At 36.4% G+C, this 19,456-nt stretch overlaps 1 protein-coding gene across 3 annotated transcripts in view; it reads right to left on the bottom strand.

The window, feature by feature from the left end:
- Window positions 1-19,456, bottom strand: part of ARAP2 (ArfGAP with RhoGAP domain, ankyrin repeat and PH domain 2) — a 186,461-nt gene that overhangs the window by 20,777 nt on the left and 146,228 nt on the right. For all 3 annotated transcript variants that reach the window (XM_044224949.1, XM_044224951.1, XM_044224950.1), the window contains one exon: window positions 9,296-9,435. In XM_044224949.1, the coding sequence (XP_044080884.1) occupies window positions 9,296-9,435 (140 nt within the window). The remainder of the gene's footprint in view (window positions 1-9,295; window positions 9,436-19,456) is intronic.

Raw genomic sequence — 19,456 nt, 5'->3', positions numbered from 1 at the left:
ACACACACACACATTACACATAAAGGTAACAACCTTGGAAATGATTATTAACACACACTTTCTCCATACCCTAATAATTCTGAAGGAACTCTTCTGTTTTAAAGTGTTAGGCATATAGCATTAAAAACTAAGAGCAAGGAGTTTGGGATCACAGAAACTTGGGTGCAAATCTGGCTTGCTACTTAGTTTGTGAGCTCACTTTGCTCTGCTCTTCTTATTAGTAAAGAGGAATAATAAAAATATCAAGTATCTCATAGGGTTATTATTAAGTGAGTAAGGGGTTTCTGGGCAGTTCAGTTGGTTAAGTGTCTGACTTCGGCTCAGGTCATGATCTCAGGGTCCTGGGATCAAGCCCCATGTCCACATCTGGCTCCTTGCTCAGCGGGGAGTCTGCTTGTCACTCTGCCCCTCCCCCTCTTCATATTCTTTCTCAAATAAATAAATAGAATTTTTATTTTTTTTAAATATATAGAATTTTTTTAAAAGATAAAATAAGTAAAGGAGTACTATGAAGGATTATTCTACAGACTAAATGAGAAAAATGTCTATTAAACATTTAGTCCAGTAATCAGCATTAGTGTGCAACAAATTATTATTATTTTTTAACAAAGTATTATTATTATTAGGAACTTAGAACATATTGCTTCAGAGACCCAGTAATACAGACAAATTGTTAGGATCCTAGGACAGTATGCAAAAGCCCACTTAGCAAATACTGGCTGAAATTTAGTACTAAGTACAATTAGCTGAAATTAGTACTAACTTCTATAAAAGTTAAACTGTTACTGTGAAGTCTTTTTTTCATGATAGTAGTTGAATTTGAAAAGTGAAAGATGGAAAATATATTTAAAATTAAAAACTGCCTTTCATAGAGAAAACAGGTTAAGAAAATATAGAGGAAATATAAAGGCAAAAACAAGCAAGAAGATGATCAGGAGTAAAGCTTGGGTGACCAGTGCTCTAGGGCATTGAGACCTGGAACGTGTCTGATTAATTTACTCCTAGTCAGTATAACAATGTCTGCTATTATTATCACGGTAGTGGGTACTCATTGGGCTAAAGGCTAGGAACATGTTTAAGATTCTAGGGGTGACGGTGGCTCAGTCGGTTGAACACTGACTCTTGATTTTGGCTCAGATTGTGATCTTGGGGTCATGGGATTGAGCCCTACATTGGGCTCCACGTTCAACATGGTGTCTGCTTGTCCCTCTTCCTCTGCTCCCCTACCCCCCACTCACACTCTTGTTCTCTCTCAAATAAATAAATACACAGCATCTTAAAAAAATAAGATTTTGGCCAGATTGATGGTGTACATTTACTTACAATTAAACATACACTCATATATTCATTAGCAATTTTCAATTTTGATTTGGTTCACAATTTATCTTTCTGTTTGAATTAGTTCCGTATATATGAAATAAGAAATTTCCCTGTCTTTTTAAATGAAATATTCTATACAAACTGCTGTTTGCCTTAATTCTGCTGTTTCCTTTTATTAGTTTTAGGAAGTCATATTGATCTTTTCTTTTGAACTTTCTTAACTATCTCAATTTAAAGGGTTCTCACATGGCTGACAAATACTGAATTGATGGCCATGTAATTTGAAGGGCTACTATTTTTAAAGTTTTACTTCTTGTGTCAATCTGGAATAGATGAGAATTTAAACTGAAAATTTTTAAGAATTACCCCAGCCCTATTTATTAAACAAACATTTAAAAATGTTTTTAATTAACTTTTTATTAACATATAATATATTATTAGTCCCAGGGGTACAGGTCTGTGAATCGCCAGGTTTACACACTTCATAGCACTCACCATAGTGAGCACCCTCCCCAGTGTCCATAACCCTACCACCCTCTCCCTACCCCTCTCCCCCCAACCCCCCTCAGTTTGTTTTGTGACATTAAGAGTCTCTTATGGTTTGTCTCCCTTCCGATCCCATCTTGTTTCATTTATTCTTTTCCTACCCCCCAAACGACCCCCCATTGCCTCTCCACTCCCTCATATCAGGGAGATCTTTTGATAGTTGTCTTTCTCCGATTGACTTATTTTGCTAAGCACAATACCCTCTAGTTCCATTCACATTGTTGCAAATGGCAAGGTTTCATTTCTTTTGATGGCTGTTTAATATTCCATTGTGTAAACATACCACTTCTTCTTTATTCATTCATCTGTTGATGGACATCTAGGTTTTTTTCCATAGTTTGGCTATTGTGGACATTGCTGCTATAAACATTCAGGTGCACATGTCCCTTTGGATCACTACATTTTGTATCTTAAGGGTAAATACCCAGTAGTGCAATTGCTGGGTCATAGGGTAGCTCTATTTTCAAATTTTTGAGGAACCACCATGCTGCTTTCCAGAGTGGTTGCACCAGCTTGCATTCTCACCAACAGTGTAGGAGGGTTCCCCTTTCTCCGCATCCTCGGCAGCATCTGTCATTTCCTGACTTGTTGATTTTAGCCATTCTGACTGGTGTGAGGTGGTATCTCACTGTGGTTTTGATTTGTATTGATGCCGAGTGATGTGGAGCACTTTTTCATGTGTCTGTTGACCATCTGGATGTCTTCTTTGCAGATGTCCTCTGCCCATTTCTTGATTGGATTATTTGTTCTTTGGGTGTTGAGTTTGATAAGCTCTTTACAGATTTTGGATACTAGCCCTTTATCTATATGTCGTTTGCAAATACCTTCTCCCATTCCATCAGTTTTCTTTTGGTTTTGTTAACTGTTTCCTCTGCTGTGCAAAAGCTTTTGATCTTGATGAAGTCCCAATAGTTCATTTTTGCCCTTGCTTCCCTTGCCTTTGGTGATGTTCCTAGGAAGACCTTGCTGCCTGTGCTCTACTCAAGGATTTTTATGGATTCCTTTCTCACATTGAGGTCCTTCATCCATTTTGAGTCTATTTTTGTGTGTGGTGTAAGGAAATGGTCGAGTTTCATTTTTCTGCATGTGGCTGTCCAATTTTCCCAACACCATGTGTTGAATAGACTGTCTTTATTCCATTGGAAATTCTTTCCTGCTTTGTTGAAGATTAGCTGACCACAGAGTTGAGGGTCTATTTCTGGGTTCTCTATTCTGTTCCATTGATCTATGTGTCTGTTTTTGTGCCAGTACCATACTGTCTTGATGATGACAGCTTTAAACAAACCTTTCTTTAGACATACATTTATGGTGGCATTTGTTTGGCATTTATTTGTCAAAAAAAAAAAAAATCTTAATATACAAGTAGGTCTTTTACCTGACTTGATGGTACCATTGCTATCTCTGTTCATTTTTATGCCAGGATCATATTATTTCAGCTATTTCAGCTTTACTGTATACCATAATTGTTGGATGGAATATAGGACACACTTATTTTGTCTTTTATACACCAAGATGTTTGCAGGTATCTTATCTGTTTACGCTTTGAGGTGATTATCAAATCATTTCTGCCAGATTCTAAAAATAATCCCTCTGGGATTTTGAAAGGCATTACATGAAACATATTGATAAATATTAATAGACTTTACATACATTTTATTTCTATCAGTGAAGTTCTATAGTTTCCCTCATAACGTCTGTACTTCTTGCTAAGGTCATTTTCCGGTAGTTTATGTGCTTTTTCTTTTTATTCCGACTGAGGACTGGTTTTGGGTGCTGATTTTGTAGCATGCTACCCTACTTCATGTTAAGGAGAAGCACTGAAGTCTAATATAGAACAGTGAGGGAGCTTTGTAAGGCAGTGAGTATTCCATGTCGGAAAGAGTCAAAGCAAGGAAAAGTTGGGGCTGTATCCACAGTGGTGGCGCCTCCCGGCCACACCTGTTGGAGAGGACATCAGACCACAGCTGAGGTGAATAGCCATCCTCCTGGCTGAGAGAGGTGGCCAGGTAAGGTGAGGTGAGAGCCAGAACAATGGGATTTGCACAGTTCAGGATGAGACAAACGGTGCTGAAGCAGGTAGTCTGCATTTACAACAGGATGTTATAATTCCAAGACTGCCTCCATTTTGATGTACTTTTGGCAATAGAATGTCTGAAGTCCTACAACAGAATCTCAAGCCAGTCCTGACATGCAGGCTCATTACTTTACACCATATATTCTGTCCAAAACGAACACTAATGACAGAATTTGAGAAGAAAGCAGCAATGGTGGAAAGAAAGCTTTTTTAAGTTTCTGTCTTTAAACTGAATATGCATAAAGTAGAACTGTAAGGACACTAATGGAAAGTTCTATAAAAGGAATTCTCATTTGGCAAAGATAACTTTACTGATGGTTTATTACAATTCTCTCTTTTGGTATGTGTATTTTCTGGAGAATTTCTTCAGAAAGTTCAATATACTAGACTGTTAGGAAGTCTCTAATGTGTTACTTCAGGCACTATAATTCAAAATAAAGTTTTTAACTAAGCCAATTAAATTAGTGTGCTTAAAAAACTATTCTTGCTCCTAAAAGGAGTCTGCTTATTAGTGCATGCAACTTTTAACGACCCCTCCCTTAGCCACTTGTTTTTTTCACACCATTAACAGTATAATGGTGATATTCTTTGAAATGTCTCACCTTTTATGTAAATCAAGTCTGAAAACATTTTAATTAACATTTTCTATGCAGGGAAAGCTCAACACACAATATATCTTCCCCTGTGTATTACCCTAATTTGTTGTTAATGAGCATTCATAAATTATCTCTAATTAACACCTAGTCTTTTTAAATATACTTTTCAATTTGTAATTTCCACTTCATTCTCAGTAAATCATTTTCTAAGTATATACAGTCACACATTTATTAATGGCAACTGTCAAAACCAGAGCCAAATGTTTATTCAAACAAGTTAGGAGATTTTCACTATTGCTTATTTACTGTAAAATAATTGGAAATGTTAACATTGTCAATGACTCTACCATCAATATTAAAAGGGACAGAGCAGCAACATGAAAAACAAAACAGCTGTATAAAATCATGTGTTGAAAATAATGGTAGTTGAAGGAAAACCGTAAGTCGAGTCTCCTCTACTTGCCTGAATGTGCAAATTAAAGTATCAGTTGCATTAATTTATTCTGACAGATGTACAAATACAACTTTTAAGCACAACAATTATAAGGCCATAACCTGAGCTCACTGTTATAAAAATAAAATGGGTTCAGTGTCCCTAAAAGTACTGTCTGACAAATAGTGTATCTCACTTACATATGGAATCTAAAAAAGTTGAAATCATAGCAGAAAGCAGAATGGCTGTTGTCAGGGGTTGGGGGCAGGGGAAATGGAGAGATGCTGGTCAAAGCATATAAAATTTCAGTTATGCTGAATGAATGTCCTAGAGAGCTAAGGTACAGCATGATGACTATAGTTAATATTGTACTGCATACCTGAAATTCGCTAAGACAGTATATCCTAAATGTTACCACCACCCCCAACACACACACAGAGTGCCAACAGGTAACTATGTGAGGTAATGGATATGTTAATTAGTTTGACTGCAGTGATCATTTCTCAATGTGTAATGAATGTATCAAAACATCCCCTTGTACAATGTAAATATATACATTTTTTTTTGTCAATTACACCTCAATAAAGCTGGGAAAAGGAAGTATTTTAAATGTCAAAAAACAAACAAACAAAAAAACACTCTTTAAGACAAACTTGTTACTGTCACTGTATGAATTATTTTAGACTGAGCAGACTCCACCTTTCAAAAACATATAAATTCCTAAAACATATTCTGTAAAAGGGTATGAGATTCTCCCTGTCACAAAATCAATTCATCTGAAAAAAAAAAAAAAAATCACTTGTCCATGAATAAGCTTCCTGGGGCAGATTTTTAAATTTATATCAGCTTGGGGGAAAACACTATAATGTATTGTATGGATTGTCATATTTGGGAATCTTTGGTACTGCCTAAATAAAAAAAACAAAACAAAACAAAAACTTATCCCCTAACTTAAAATAATGCAAAATTACTATTTGTTTAGTAAATTCCTGCATGGAGCCTTTGGAGTCTAATACTTGGGAAGGAATACTCTGTTGCTTATTGGCTATGGGATCTTGGGCAAGTTATAGAATATCTTGATAAGCTCCTTTCTTCATCTGTAAAGTGGGAATAATTATAGTACTAGTTTCACAGGGTTATGATAAAGATAAAATGAGATAATACCAGTGAAATGTATAGAACTCTACTTTTTATAGAGCAACTGCCTGAATGTTGGTTGCTGCCGTAACGCAGCACTGCTATTACTAACTACCGACTCCTCGTCGTTTGTTTCTAGCAACCTTCTGTTGCTACACAATGTAAGTCTTGGTTCCACAGTGGGACCAAAAAGTTCAGGTTCATTTTTAAATACCCTAAGCACATAACCAACTACAAAAGTGACCCTTTAACCAACATATTATGTATATAAAAGGGCAAGGATTAAGGAAATCTGTCCAACAAATATCAAAGTGCGTGACCCACTGAAGAAAACCAAAGAAAATTCAATCAGATTCAGTTCTAGATGGCTAGAATAATCAGCTGTGACGTCCTGAATTTACTTTCTTGAACACAAATCTAAAGTTCATGAACCTTAAAATCTGATGTGTTCAGTTCATATAGGCCCAAATTCTTCTGTGCTCACTTCTGCAAACTCCACTCTTCCTCTACTAGAAAAACTGCAGGGTGATAATAAATAATAACCATTTGATATGCACACAGACTCCCTGCTAGGTCCTTCAGATGGAATAATAAGGTGAGAGTCTGAGTACAGTATTTACTATAGCTCTCTGCACAGATGAGGGCTGCAGGAGCCAGTGCTGTTTTGTTAGCCCCCCTGCCTGGACAGTCCACTGTCCTAATCAAAGGAAGAATGCTACTCAGATTTATTTATGCCCACATGGAGGTCTCTCTGCCAGAGGAACATACAGGAAAGGCGGTCAAAGCATGTGAGGAGCTCAACAGAAGCCATAACAAAATGAGAGCACAGAGCTTTGGAAAGCTGCCTCTGAATCCATTCTTTGTAACATATTCACAGACATAACTAGTCTCGTCAGTGTTGTACATCTCCACAGCAGATCACAGCAAAGCACCACACAGATCCTGTGTGTCTTTCTTTAGATCCTGCTGTCATTCTCCGTTTAAATTATTATGTAGGTGTTATTTGAGATTCAAGGAAGTAGAGAGGTTACTGCTTACACCCTTGTAATCACCACCCAGAACTGGAGAGAGAACATTTATTTCTCTCATTCCAGAAAGATTCTTACTGACTCCACTGTCCTGCTTCTGCAGCAACCTTTCTCCACACCCCAGGCAGACACGTACTGACTTCTTTCATCATAAATGGTTTTGCCTGTTCCTAGATTTCTTATGGACAAACTCATATGATGCTACTTTGCATCAAGCTGCTTTTGCTCAACAAGGACTCAAAGATTCATCCATGTTCATCCATATTCATTAGCATTCATTTTTACTGCCCAGTCATATTCTAGTATATGAATATATCATTCTTTTATTGATGATGAATCATTTGGAATGTTTCCAGGTTTTAGCTTTTATGAGTAAAGCTGCTTATGAACATTCTGGAACAAGTGCTTTGTGGACAGAATACTAGGAAACAATTCCTGGATCATGCGGTAGACGTATGAATAACTTTATTTTTTAAAACTACCAAACAGTTCTACACAGTGATTGTGTGATCTTATACTTCCACTAGCAATTTAGGATGATTTTAGTTAATCAAGATCCTTAGTCATACCAGTGGGAATAAAATAATATTGTGTGGTTTCAATCTGCATGCCCCTGGGGATTATTAGGTCGACTGTCTTTAGTTCAATGCTTTATTGGTTATTCCTCCATCTTCTTTCATGTAGTGTCAGTTCAGGACTGCAACCCAATTTTCATTGTGTTGTTTTTTATTGTTGATTTGTTCTTCATATTCTAGATATGAGTCCTTTCTCAGATATATATACTGTGAATATATTTTTCTCTGTTTGGGACTTGCCCATTGATATTCTTCACGAAGTCTTGATGAGCATGCTGCTATTACCAATATATAAGCTATGACTATATATTGTTTCATATTACATGCATTATGTTATTATATGTAATGTTTCATGACTTAAAAGAATGTATATTCTTAACTAAGCAATAAAATAATGTGGCATTCAGGATTCATACTATCATCATCATATTACAGATTCAAGAAATTGAGGTTGAGAGCTTAAGTTATTATTCACACAACCAATCTGGTGAATTAGAGATTTTCACTACTAATCAATATTCTTACAATTCCATAAATTTATCTATTTCCTCTTTCTCTATCTCCTCTCCATTCCACAACTCCTTAACAAAAGCTTTTGAAAATTCAAACTTACAGGGATATATCAGTAAGATTCTGTTGATAAGTATGATATTATATGAGTCAATTCATTCAACCATATAGGAAATACATTAATCAAATTTATATTATTATTTGGTTTTTGCCTTTTTATTCCACATTTAATTAATTTCCATTAGCTAAAGTCAAGCCATTTTTGCCTCAGGGCATAACATTCTCTTTTTTATTAATTTAAATTCAATTATCCAATATATAATACATCATTAGTTTCAGATACAGAATTCAGTAATTCATCAGTTGCATGTAACATCTAGTGCTCATAATGTCATGTGCCTTCCTTAAAGCCAATCATCCAGTCACCCCATCCCCCTACCCACCTCCCCTTCTGCAACCCTCAGTTTGTTTGTTTCCTATAGTTAAGAGCCTCTCTTAACTACAGTCTTCCTGACTTCTTAACTATAATCTTCCTGACTTCTCAGTTTATTTGTTTCCTATAGTTAAGAGCCTCTTTTAACTATAGTCTTCCTGAAGTCTTCCTGACTCCTTCCCAGTTTTCCCTCCCTTCCCCTATGATCTTCTGTGCTGTTTCTTATATTGCACATATAAGTGAAACCATATGATAATTGTCTTTCTCTGATTGACTTATATTTCACTCAACGTAATACCCTCCAGTTCCATCCACACAAATGGTAAGATTTCATCTTTTCTGATGGCTTTTAATTTTATTGATGAAGATGCTGACTTAAATGCTAGCTTATGTAACACATATTAGACCTTTAAGGACTTCTCTGCACTAAAAATGAGAAGTGCTCAAAAAGGCCACATGAAGTTCTTCACTGTATTACTTAGTGCATTAATGTTACCTTCAGAGGCTGTAAGAAATTAGCTGACGGTGTGTTCTGTTCACTACAGGGCTTGACTGCCAAGAGAGGATGGACAGGGGTATGAAATGAAAATGTTAATACCTACACAAACATGCATACATGTTCAAATACTAAATATACAACTACCTTTGAATCCTTGTAGAGAAAGAGATACCCATCTCGTAAAACAAAATACCGGTCTTGAAACTTATTTCCAGACAGTATTTTAGATGGTTCTTCTTTAATTTTCAACATTCCTTCTTTGATACTTTCCAGGGCCCTCCTCTCTGTAAGGTACAACATTGCTTTTGTAAGTTAAGCACATTTTCATTTATTTGGAATATAATATAAAACATTTCTATTTTTTATTTTGATAATATAAAATCAGAACTTGTTTCTTATCAGTAAGAAGCTGATGGTTAATTTCTGGGAGCACCATGTGTCAGGATATTCGTATCTCCTTATAAGGTCTGCCTACACTGTCCAACTGGCTACTGGCTAATGAGCCCTTGAAGTGTGGTTAATCTCTAACACACCTTGAGGTGTGTTATTAGTATGAAATATATGCCACATTTCAAAGACCTTATACCAAAAAAAGGTAAAAAATCATAAGTTTGTAAGGTTGATTACATGATCAAATTATATTTTAAATAATGAGTTTATATTACTAAAATTAATTTTATCTATTTTAGATCTTTTAATGGGGCTACTAGATAATTTAAAATTACATAATTGGCTTTATTATATTTCTCTTGAACTGCTCTCGAAAGAACAATGCAAATACAGAGGTAAAAATGGAAGCCTCTCCCAGAATTCTGATTCAGGAACCCAGGAATTCTTGGGGCACTAAATAAAATCCTAAACATCTGAATCAGGTAAGGATAAAAAGGGCAAAACTGCTAAGGTAGAGCATTTATCAACAACTACATTTCATGTGCAATACTGCCATGCCCCACACTTAGAAACAATCAACCAATTCTATAAAAATACTTTCTGGTAAGAACACCAAATTTGGGGACACATGGGTGGCTCAGTCGGTTAAGCGTCTGCCTTCAGCTCAGGCCATGATCCCGGAGTCCTACGATCTAGTCCCACATCAGGCCCCTGCTCAGCGAAGAGCCCGCATCGGCCTCTGCCTGCTGCTCTCCCTGTTTGTGTTCTCTCTCTCTCTCTCTCTCTCTCTCTATCACAAATAAATAAATAAAATCTTAAAAAGAGAAAAAGAACACCAAATTTGTACTTGTATAAACTTATCAATACAGCTCCAGTCTAAAGCTTTCTCCTTAAAATCTAGACAATATTCAACTGCCTATTTGGGAACTGAAGAACAATGGGAGGGAAAAAAGGAACCCTAAGTCAAACAGCTATGACACAGTTATTAAGATGTCAGTATCCGCTGGATATTGGAAACATCAGTATCTGCTGGATCCTGGAAAATAAGAGTCATAACACCTATCCTGCAGATGATTGTGGGTCTCATAGTAGATAAGGACCGACTACAGAAAGATGTAGGGTGGGACACTATATCAGACCAGGACCTTTAACATTTTTCTGCGAGTCAGGTGATAATTCTTTTTTTTTTTTCAGGTGATAATTCTTAAATACTCATGCACGGTTTCTGAAATTTAAAACAATGTGAATACAAAATATTCATGCACTATTTCTGAAATTTACAAAATAACTTGAATGGATTTAGAAAGAACTCTTAGTCTTTTAACATTTCCTTTGTTTGAGGAAAACCTGTACTTATATGACAAATAATACACAGAGGTTCATAATTATAATCAGCATAAGGAAATGAAAGTTCAAAAAGATAGAAAAAGTTCCTCATAATTATACTCCAATATGAGCAAGGCATGGATACCTGGAAGCAAAAATTCCCAGGAATAATCATATCTCTGATGCTAAGCACAGATGTGCAAACAAATGTAATTAGCAAACCACAGTAGTCTTCACAATACATGTACTAGCCATAGATAACACTTTTTTTTAATCACACTGTCATACTAAAATTGCTTTATTGGTAGTATGCAACTTTATTTTCTGAAAAAAACTGCTAAAATTTGTCTTCTCAAACAATTATTACTCAATATTCAATCCCACAGAAAAATATTTCAAATGATATTTTACAGCTAAATAACTTCTATTTAAATTAAAAATAACTTTTCCAATGAAAAGAGAGAAGATGTATTTTAATACAACTGGAAGGTCAAGAAAAAATAAACAAAACTATTGAATGAAATTAATATTACATCAAAACATCCATTTCTTCATAAAGTACTGAGGGTCTGGTATATACTCGGTTCTAGTAATAGACAATCTTGGAGACAATGAGTTAAATACATCTGACAAGCAAAGCTACATTTGCTGACGGAAGTGAATAATTCAAAAAACATTCAGTAGGATTAGTGAGTCAGCTGCTGTGGAACAGGTGATGAAGTTCTAGAACCTAGGTGAGGTTCGGTGGGCTGAGGTCCGGAGCCGATGACCAAGAAAGAATTCTTGAGACATCTTTGGTGCAAAATGGTGGTTTATTAAAGCACGGGGACAGGACCCGTGGGCAGGCAGAAATGCAGCCGCCCCCGGTTGGGAGGGATGGCAGGTTTTGTACCCTGCAGTTGGGGGAAGGTGAGGGGAAGGGAGGTTTCAATGGAGTTTTCATATGCTAAAGAGGGCCTACAAGGTGCCCGGATGTCAGAGGCCTACCAGAGGCCTTGCCCTTGCCTTGCCCTTGCGGCTTGATCAATGTTGTCTTTAGACCAGCTATTAACATTAAGATAGCTGGGAGACTTTTTGGTGGGATGTCACAATCCTGCTATCAATCGCCTTTGTTAGTGAGATTTAGGACATTTGTAAGCCAAGGGAGACTCCTGTCTAGAAGGATTGTGAGCTCTGCAAGTTAACTATTTGCTTAATGTTCATGGCAGTCAGGGCTGCCTGAGGGATGCTACACATATGACAGAGGGGGAGCGGATGGAGAGGAGGGTGCAAGGCGCCAGCTTTTGTTTTGTCTTCAGCCAGCCCCGTGCTCCCTCATCACAGGGAAGTGGAGAAAGGCAATTACAACACTGTTGGTTTAGAAACAGGTAAATCATTTCTTAAAGTTTAAACTAAAATCAAGTTGTGAGATGCAGATATTACATAATGCTTAAGACAAATTCCATTCACACCTTTTAATGATACTTTTTCATTTAGATTTTTGTCCAAATTAATAAACTTTACAAATTTTACCAATATTCATATGTCCAATGCCTAAGTAAACCATTTGTAAGTCAAAGAGAAAATAGGCTTAGGAAAACAAATATTTTAGCTGCATTTGGGTTCATACTTGGTGATATTTATTTTAATTATTACATAATTGAGTCTATTAACTAACTCTTGCAGCATACATTATTAAGAAACTCAGGAGGAAGGCTTTGAGAGAAGTATTTGTGAAGGAGGAGGGAAGAATGAAAAGAACTTTGAAATATGAATTTCTGTAACTATCAAGGATGTTAAAGATGTTTCAAAATCTCTCACAACTGAATTTCTATTTCATCTCAAAATGTTAAAACATGTAGAAAAATTACCCACTACTTATAGGACAAAATGGGGGACATGGTGTATGACTCAGTGTGTAACAAAATCAAAGTTATGAATTAAATGGCTTCTAATAATTCACTTTTTCAAACTTTTCCAGTACTGCTTGCTCCCTCAACTGTGGGGTACTTCATTCTTATATTTTCATTCCCTCCCCTCACCCCAGGCGGGAAGCTTACTAAGGTTCTCTGCTCTACAGGAATCCGGTTCAGTAAAAGTTCACGCCGCTGTGTCCGCTGCGCCTGCTCTCCAGACCCTGTCCAGGTTTGAATTCGACTCTAGCTTGTCAGAATATAAGCTTTTGGCCCTGCACATCTCTTCTTAGCCGGAGTCCAAACTCCTGCTTCATCGTTCTTGAGAGTCTCAGAGCTCCCGTCTCCCTGCTATGCTTTGGGCTTCTCAACTCCATGAAGTCTTGCTCTCTTCATAGTTCTTCCCAGCACAGTGATCGTCCTAGATTTTTTTTTTTTTTTTTTTAAGGATCCAAACTTCAGAGCACTAGTATTTTGAATGCCATGTAAGCAGTTTCCTATGGTCATTCAGTATACATTAAATCCCTCTGACCTAATCAAAAAGAATGATTTCACATGTCATATCGTCCATGACCTCAGTCCTCAGCCTGGTGTAAGTTAATACGCATGGAATACTTCTGTGTACTAAGAATGTAAAAAAAGAAGAAAAGGAAAGAAAAAACATGGGACATACTCTGTAATTTTGCTTTTAATTGAAAAAGAAACCTGCGCAGCGCATGATTAATGTACTAAAAGGAGCCTTTAAGTAACTTGGGAAAATCATCTTATTTTTCCCCAAATGTCACAAATTTGAAGATTTAATGCACTCCCCAAGAACTTAATTCCTTCAGAAGAAGTTTCTGGGATGTACCCTAATGGGTAGAAGTTCCTTTACTACCTTTTTGTCTTCTATTCCAATAAATTTCCAACATACTGTTTTCTCTAGAAAATCACAAGTCCCTCTTCTTGTCTTGTTGACTGATAGGACAAGGAAGACACAATTGGACTTATAACATCTTTAGAGTTAACAGAGGAGTCAAGAAAAAAAAATAGTATTCTCAGTTGTGCTCTAATGTTATTATTAATTAGAAAAGCCCTTAAAAGTCACAGGCATGAAACAAAACAGAATGGCCAAATTTATTTAAGCAGAATACATTATCATATTACTGGGGCAATAAAAACAACAGAAAGAAATTTTTCCAAATCTCCTGAATCCTCAAGTTTTTATACAAAAAGAACAATTCCTATCTAGTGGTCCCTAATCTCAATAAAAGAACTGATGTGTAGAGGAGGTGGAAATTTCCTGGTAAGGAGAGGCAGAGAGGGAGACACAGGAGGGAGAAACATAAATCCAGGAATGGTACTACTAAAATATATGTTCTTCTTTTATCCTCCACGGCAGGCAGTGGGCAAGTCAGCCATTGTTCTTTGAGAATTTCTCTTTGGGGCTCAATTCTATTTCATTCCCAATGTTATCTTCTAACCCCTGCCTTTCCTACTGACTACCTGGAGATTCCAGGATTCTGTAACACCATCCTCTTTTCTAATGGGTCGAGCAAATGATTCCAGATTGGTGTTACGCAAATGCTATTTTAACAGGTTAATCCCCTCCCCCCAACTCCCTTCAAAGACTAACTTTCTTACTACCAAACGTCTACCTTTTTCCTGACATTTAAAAGGCTAAACTGAACTTCTCCTACACATCTCTATAAAATATTAAATTAAAATGTATTTAAAATTCAGTCGATCATAATATACTGTTTGGAAAACTAATCTTCATCTCCATGCATGACTTAAGTTGATCACCTTAATGAATTTAAGTGAAATTCCATTCTCTTGTTTCTATATAAATTCTATCCCACTACTCCCAACTTAGAGATTTCTTTTCTAACTATTCTGGTCCATACTTGTTATTTATGTCTCTTAACTTTAAGATAGAACTTAGTTCCTGAATGCATAAACTATATTTGCTTAATACTTTGCTTTAAAGTACATGATAATTTCATATTTGCTTTTTAAAACAGTGTGTACCTTGGATTTTCCTCCCCAACCTATGGGAGAGCTGACATAGCACAGTGACTGAGAGCACACTTTGCAACTGAATTTTAATGACAACCACATCCTACACCCAATCTCAGGCAGTAATCTCTGAATCTTAGTTTCTTCAACGGCAAAATGGGGACACCTACAATACCCCATGGATTTAGTATATAAAGTACTTAGAACAGTGCTGGGGACAGGGGAAGTAGAATTTAACAGATGACACACATCATTTTCCTCTGTACTATGAAGACTACAGAAAGCAAAACCAGAAAGAACTATACTTTCAAAGTCCTAATGATTTAGAGACTGAAATTTAAGAGTTTGAAAAACTGAAATCTGACTTATCCCTGATTTCAGGATACTAGGTGGGTTACGACAGAATATACGGCCTGGATTTGGAGACATCTTGATTCAAATGCCTGTTCCACCACCTACAAGCAGGTCCCCTTGAGGGAGTGATGTAATGTCTCCATATCCTAATTTCTCCATCTGTAAAGGCCTAGTTAAGTATTAGTAGACTAACTAGGAAGAATAAACGAGATGGTGAATGCAAAGTATTCAACCCACCATCTGGCACAGAGTAAACGTATAGTAACTAAAATGTACTGTTATGTCCTATTTCTTATATATGTTCTGAACATGACAACAGGATTTTTAAAAGTTCCATTTTTTTTTTCTATATTTCATGGTCTCTATGTGTTCCCCTTCTTTTGCTGGCAAAGATTATTTCTTCAAGGCTACACATTACCTGAAAAAATTCCTTATTCCATCTCTGTCCGTGAACTGTAACGGAGGCAAATGGGTAGTTTCCGGGAGAGACATCCTCTTGAAAACGTGCCACGACCATGTGATACTGGCAATATTTGTTACCTAATAGCTAAAAATCTCCTACAAATTAAAAATGGGGGCACATTTTTCTTTGACATCGATTATATAGAGGATGTATATTTCTTTTTTTCTTTTTTGAGTACAGTTGACACACAATGTTACATTAGTTTCAGGTATATGATTCAGTGATTTGACAAGTTTATGCTATGTCCCCCAAAGTCTAGTTACTATCTGTCCCATTACAACACTATTATGATAATACTGACTATTCCCTATGCTATGCCTTTAAAAAACAAAACAACAACAAAAAAAACACTTATTTGAGAGAGAGAGAGAGAGAGAGAGAGAGCATGAGCATGAGGGAGAGGGAGAGAGAATTCTGAGCAGACCCGATGCTGAGCACAGAGCCTGACTCAGGGCTTGATGTTATGACCTGAGCAGAAACCAAAGTCAGATACCTAACTGACTGTACCACCTAGGTGCCCCCACCGCATGCTGTGCCTTTTAATCCCGTGATTATTCATTCTCTAACTGGAAGCCTGTACTTCCCACTCACTTTACCATTTTGCTCAATTCCCCCATTCCACCCCCTTCCCTCTGGCAACCACCAGTTCTCTGTATTTATAGGTCTGATTCTACTGTTTATTTATTCGTTGTTTTGTTTTGTTTTGTCTGAAGGACCTAGAGGATATTATGCTAAGGAAAAGAAGCCAGGCTGGAAAGACAAATAACCGTGTGACAAAGAACATGTGCATTTTTTATGATGTAGAGAAAGCAGAATTTCAGATACATTGTTCTCGCTCCATGACATTCGGTCAAAATGCATTTCAGTAAAATTTAGTTCTGCAACTGAGTAGAAACCAAACTGGTATTAGCTGCTGGAAAGTAATCTATGTCTTAGAAAAAGCCAAATACGTCCCCTGACTCATTCCCAGTCCATTTTCCTTTATGCTACTTGTACTGAAGAAGCAATGCTTAACAGAACTAGTAGCCTGTTGACATTCTTCTACAATTAGATTCTCCATAAGTAATAAAATTATAAGCATAATTATTATTGAAGGATTGACTAGAAAAGTGCCAGAAATTCCATGTCGTATAACTGACAGTGCAAGTTACAGAAAGTAGAAACTACTTTTCTATTCTGCTTTTACTGTTACACTGAATTATAATAAACTTTAAAAAAAATTAGTATAGTAAATGATGTATTCTTTTATATTAAATCACGATGTTGTTTTTAGCAAGTTCTTAATAAACACATAGGTAACACTTAAGGCTTTCCAAAGTGTTCATATATCTTATCGCATTTGATTCTCATGTAAATTTTCTGAGGTTTTTGTTTTGTTTTGTTTTCTTTTTTTTTTTAAGTAATTTCTACACCCAGTGTCAGGCTTGAACTTATAACCTTGAGACCAAGAGTTGCATGCTCTATTGACTGAGCTCGCTAGACATCCCCCATACAACTTTCTAAAGTAGGAAGTACAGGTAATACGATTTCATTTTGTAAATGAGAACACTGTGGCTCACAAAGTTTTGTGACAAGGTTAGGAAGCAAATGCCCTATAATTACAATTCAAGTCTCTTAACATGTACCATAGAATTCTATTTTCCATAATGAGATACAAGTAATGGCCATTATTATCATGATCACCACCACCATCTCCACCATTACCACAGTAACAGGACATTTTCCAGTACCTTTCCTGGCTTTGTGTACCGTTTTACCTTGTTAAACACAATTTTTCCTAAAACTTACTCCTTTGATGATTCCATGACATTGCTCTGTCCTTTTCTGGCAACATTTCTGAAGGTTCCTTCACACAAAGGGCCTCTTTTGATACACCCGTGCCTTAATGCTGGTAATTCCATGCTCAGTACTCTAATGATTTTACTTTCACACTACAACTGCATGATGTTATAGTCTCCAAAGACTAAAACTATGTTCCAAGTAATGTGGTCCGTAGTGATGGGTATTTAGATCCCTTCAAGACAATATACCCTTGGGCACCTGACAACTAAAACTTAAGATATCCAAAACAGAATTCAGTGACCGCGCCCCTATGTCATACCATCAGCAACCCCTTCTATACTCCTATCCTAATCTCTCACAAAGCATTCAAACCCAAGGAACAGAGGACTATATCCTGCTTTCTCAATAATACCATGATGCTAATTTCCTCTGGAAAGCCTTCCCTAACCATCCAGATAAAAGCTGAGATGGCCCTGCTGGGCAATTCAGTCAGTACTTCGCCATAACAAAGTGTTTTGTTCATTTATAGTTTAAAAAGCTTACTCAATGTGTACTTTGAGTGAGTGAAAGAATAAGGCATTGTCCTGTTATAGAGGATAACCCATATATGAAAAACTAAACAAGAAATGATATTTTGTTAAATGGGAGATATCGGTGTTGGAAGAGATATCAATAGTCAACTAAATGAACCACTTGTCTGTGCCTGAAAGCTCTCCATACCCTTCTTGGCCCTTAGCAGTCATGTACCGCACACTGTGTTTATAGGCTTAGAATTAATTAATTTATTTATTTATTAAAGATTTTATTTGTTTATTTGACAGACAGAGACCACAAGTAGACAGAGAGACAGGCAGGGCGGGGGTGGGGGGGAGGGAAGTAGGCTCCTTGCTGAGCAGAGAGCCCGATGCGGGACTCGATCCCAGGACCTTGAGATCATGACCTGAGCCAAAGGCAGTGGCTTAACCCACTGAGCCACCCAGGCGCCCTAGCCTTAGAATTTAAATAGAATTTAAATAGACTTCATACATTTAGATTTTCTGTTCCTTGTACGGAAAGATAATGCTTAACAATCCTTGAAATTTTCCACAGTAGATGCCTGGTAGATTCCTAATAGAAACTTACCAGTTGGTTTTCTCACTACAGAATTACAATATTAAAAGAAGTCAGAACATTCATGCCTCATAGTGAATATCAAAGACTCATCAATTTCAAAGACTCATCAATTTCCAAGAGGATACTTCCATTTGACGTGGACGAGGCTTACCTTCAACGTTTATACACATTTGGACTTAAAAAGATTTGATGGGGAATGGAAAGCGAATCATTTCAGCTAGACTATGATTTATGGACTTGTACTATTTTCGCTGGAATTTTCTTTTATTTTCCTAAGTCAGTTCATAGTGAATGGTGTAGCTTTCCAGGTCTGTATTTGCCAGAAGCAGTTGCATTTTGAACTATTCTATTCTAATGCAAATTTAATTCCAAAGCATCTGTCATATGCAGCAATCTAAATTTAGAAACCCATAGGGATCTGCATTTGAGTTACATCTTATATCTTAAAAGTATTTCTTCCCCATTGAGATCATTAAAACTTGATTCTATGTCTCACATTCTATCTGGGTAATTTTAAAGATCTTTAATGCTTAAAATAAGACTTTAGCAAGTCTTAGCAAAGCAATAAAATTATTTATTCTGGAGCCTTACAGAAAGTATTCATTTATGGTTTACCTGTGATAGAGATGCTGAAGCTTAACTCAATACAAGAGATAATGATAACAAAAGACAGTCTAATGAGATTAGTTATGACAAAGTCTAAATGGCAAATTAAATGAAGTTTTATTCTCCCTATCGTAAAGTCTCAATCATAATCCATGGGGTAGAAAAGAAATTTGAGGACTATTATCTTCCTTTTCAAGTCAGTTAACTCCTCATTACAATAATGGCAATGGCATAAAATGTTTCTAAGAAATAAAATGCTGCTTTTGAAGAACACAAAATTGATTTCTAAGTAGAGGCAACAGAAAATTTATTTATTCTCATATACTTTTATAAAAGTAAAGTATGCTACTTCATTACCTTAAATGAATGAGCAGAAATTAA

This window comes from Neovison vison, chromosome 11 (genome assembly GCF_020171115.1).
Source record: "Neovison vison isolate M4711 chromosome 11, ASM_NN_V1, whole genome shotgun sequence".
In the NCBI taxonomy this organism is placed as follows: Eukaryota; Metazoa; Chordata; class Mammalia; order Carnivora; family Mustelidae; genus Neogale; species Neogale vison.
Note: the sequence above shows the minus strand (reverse complement) of the source record. Positions and strands in the feature narration are given on the sequence as shown.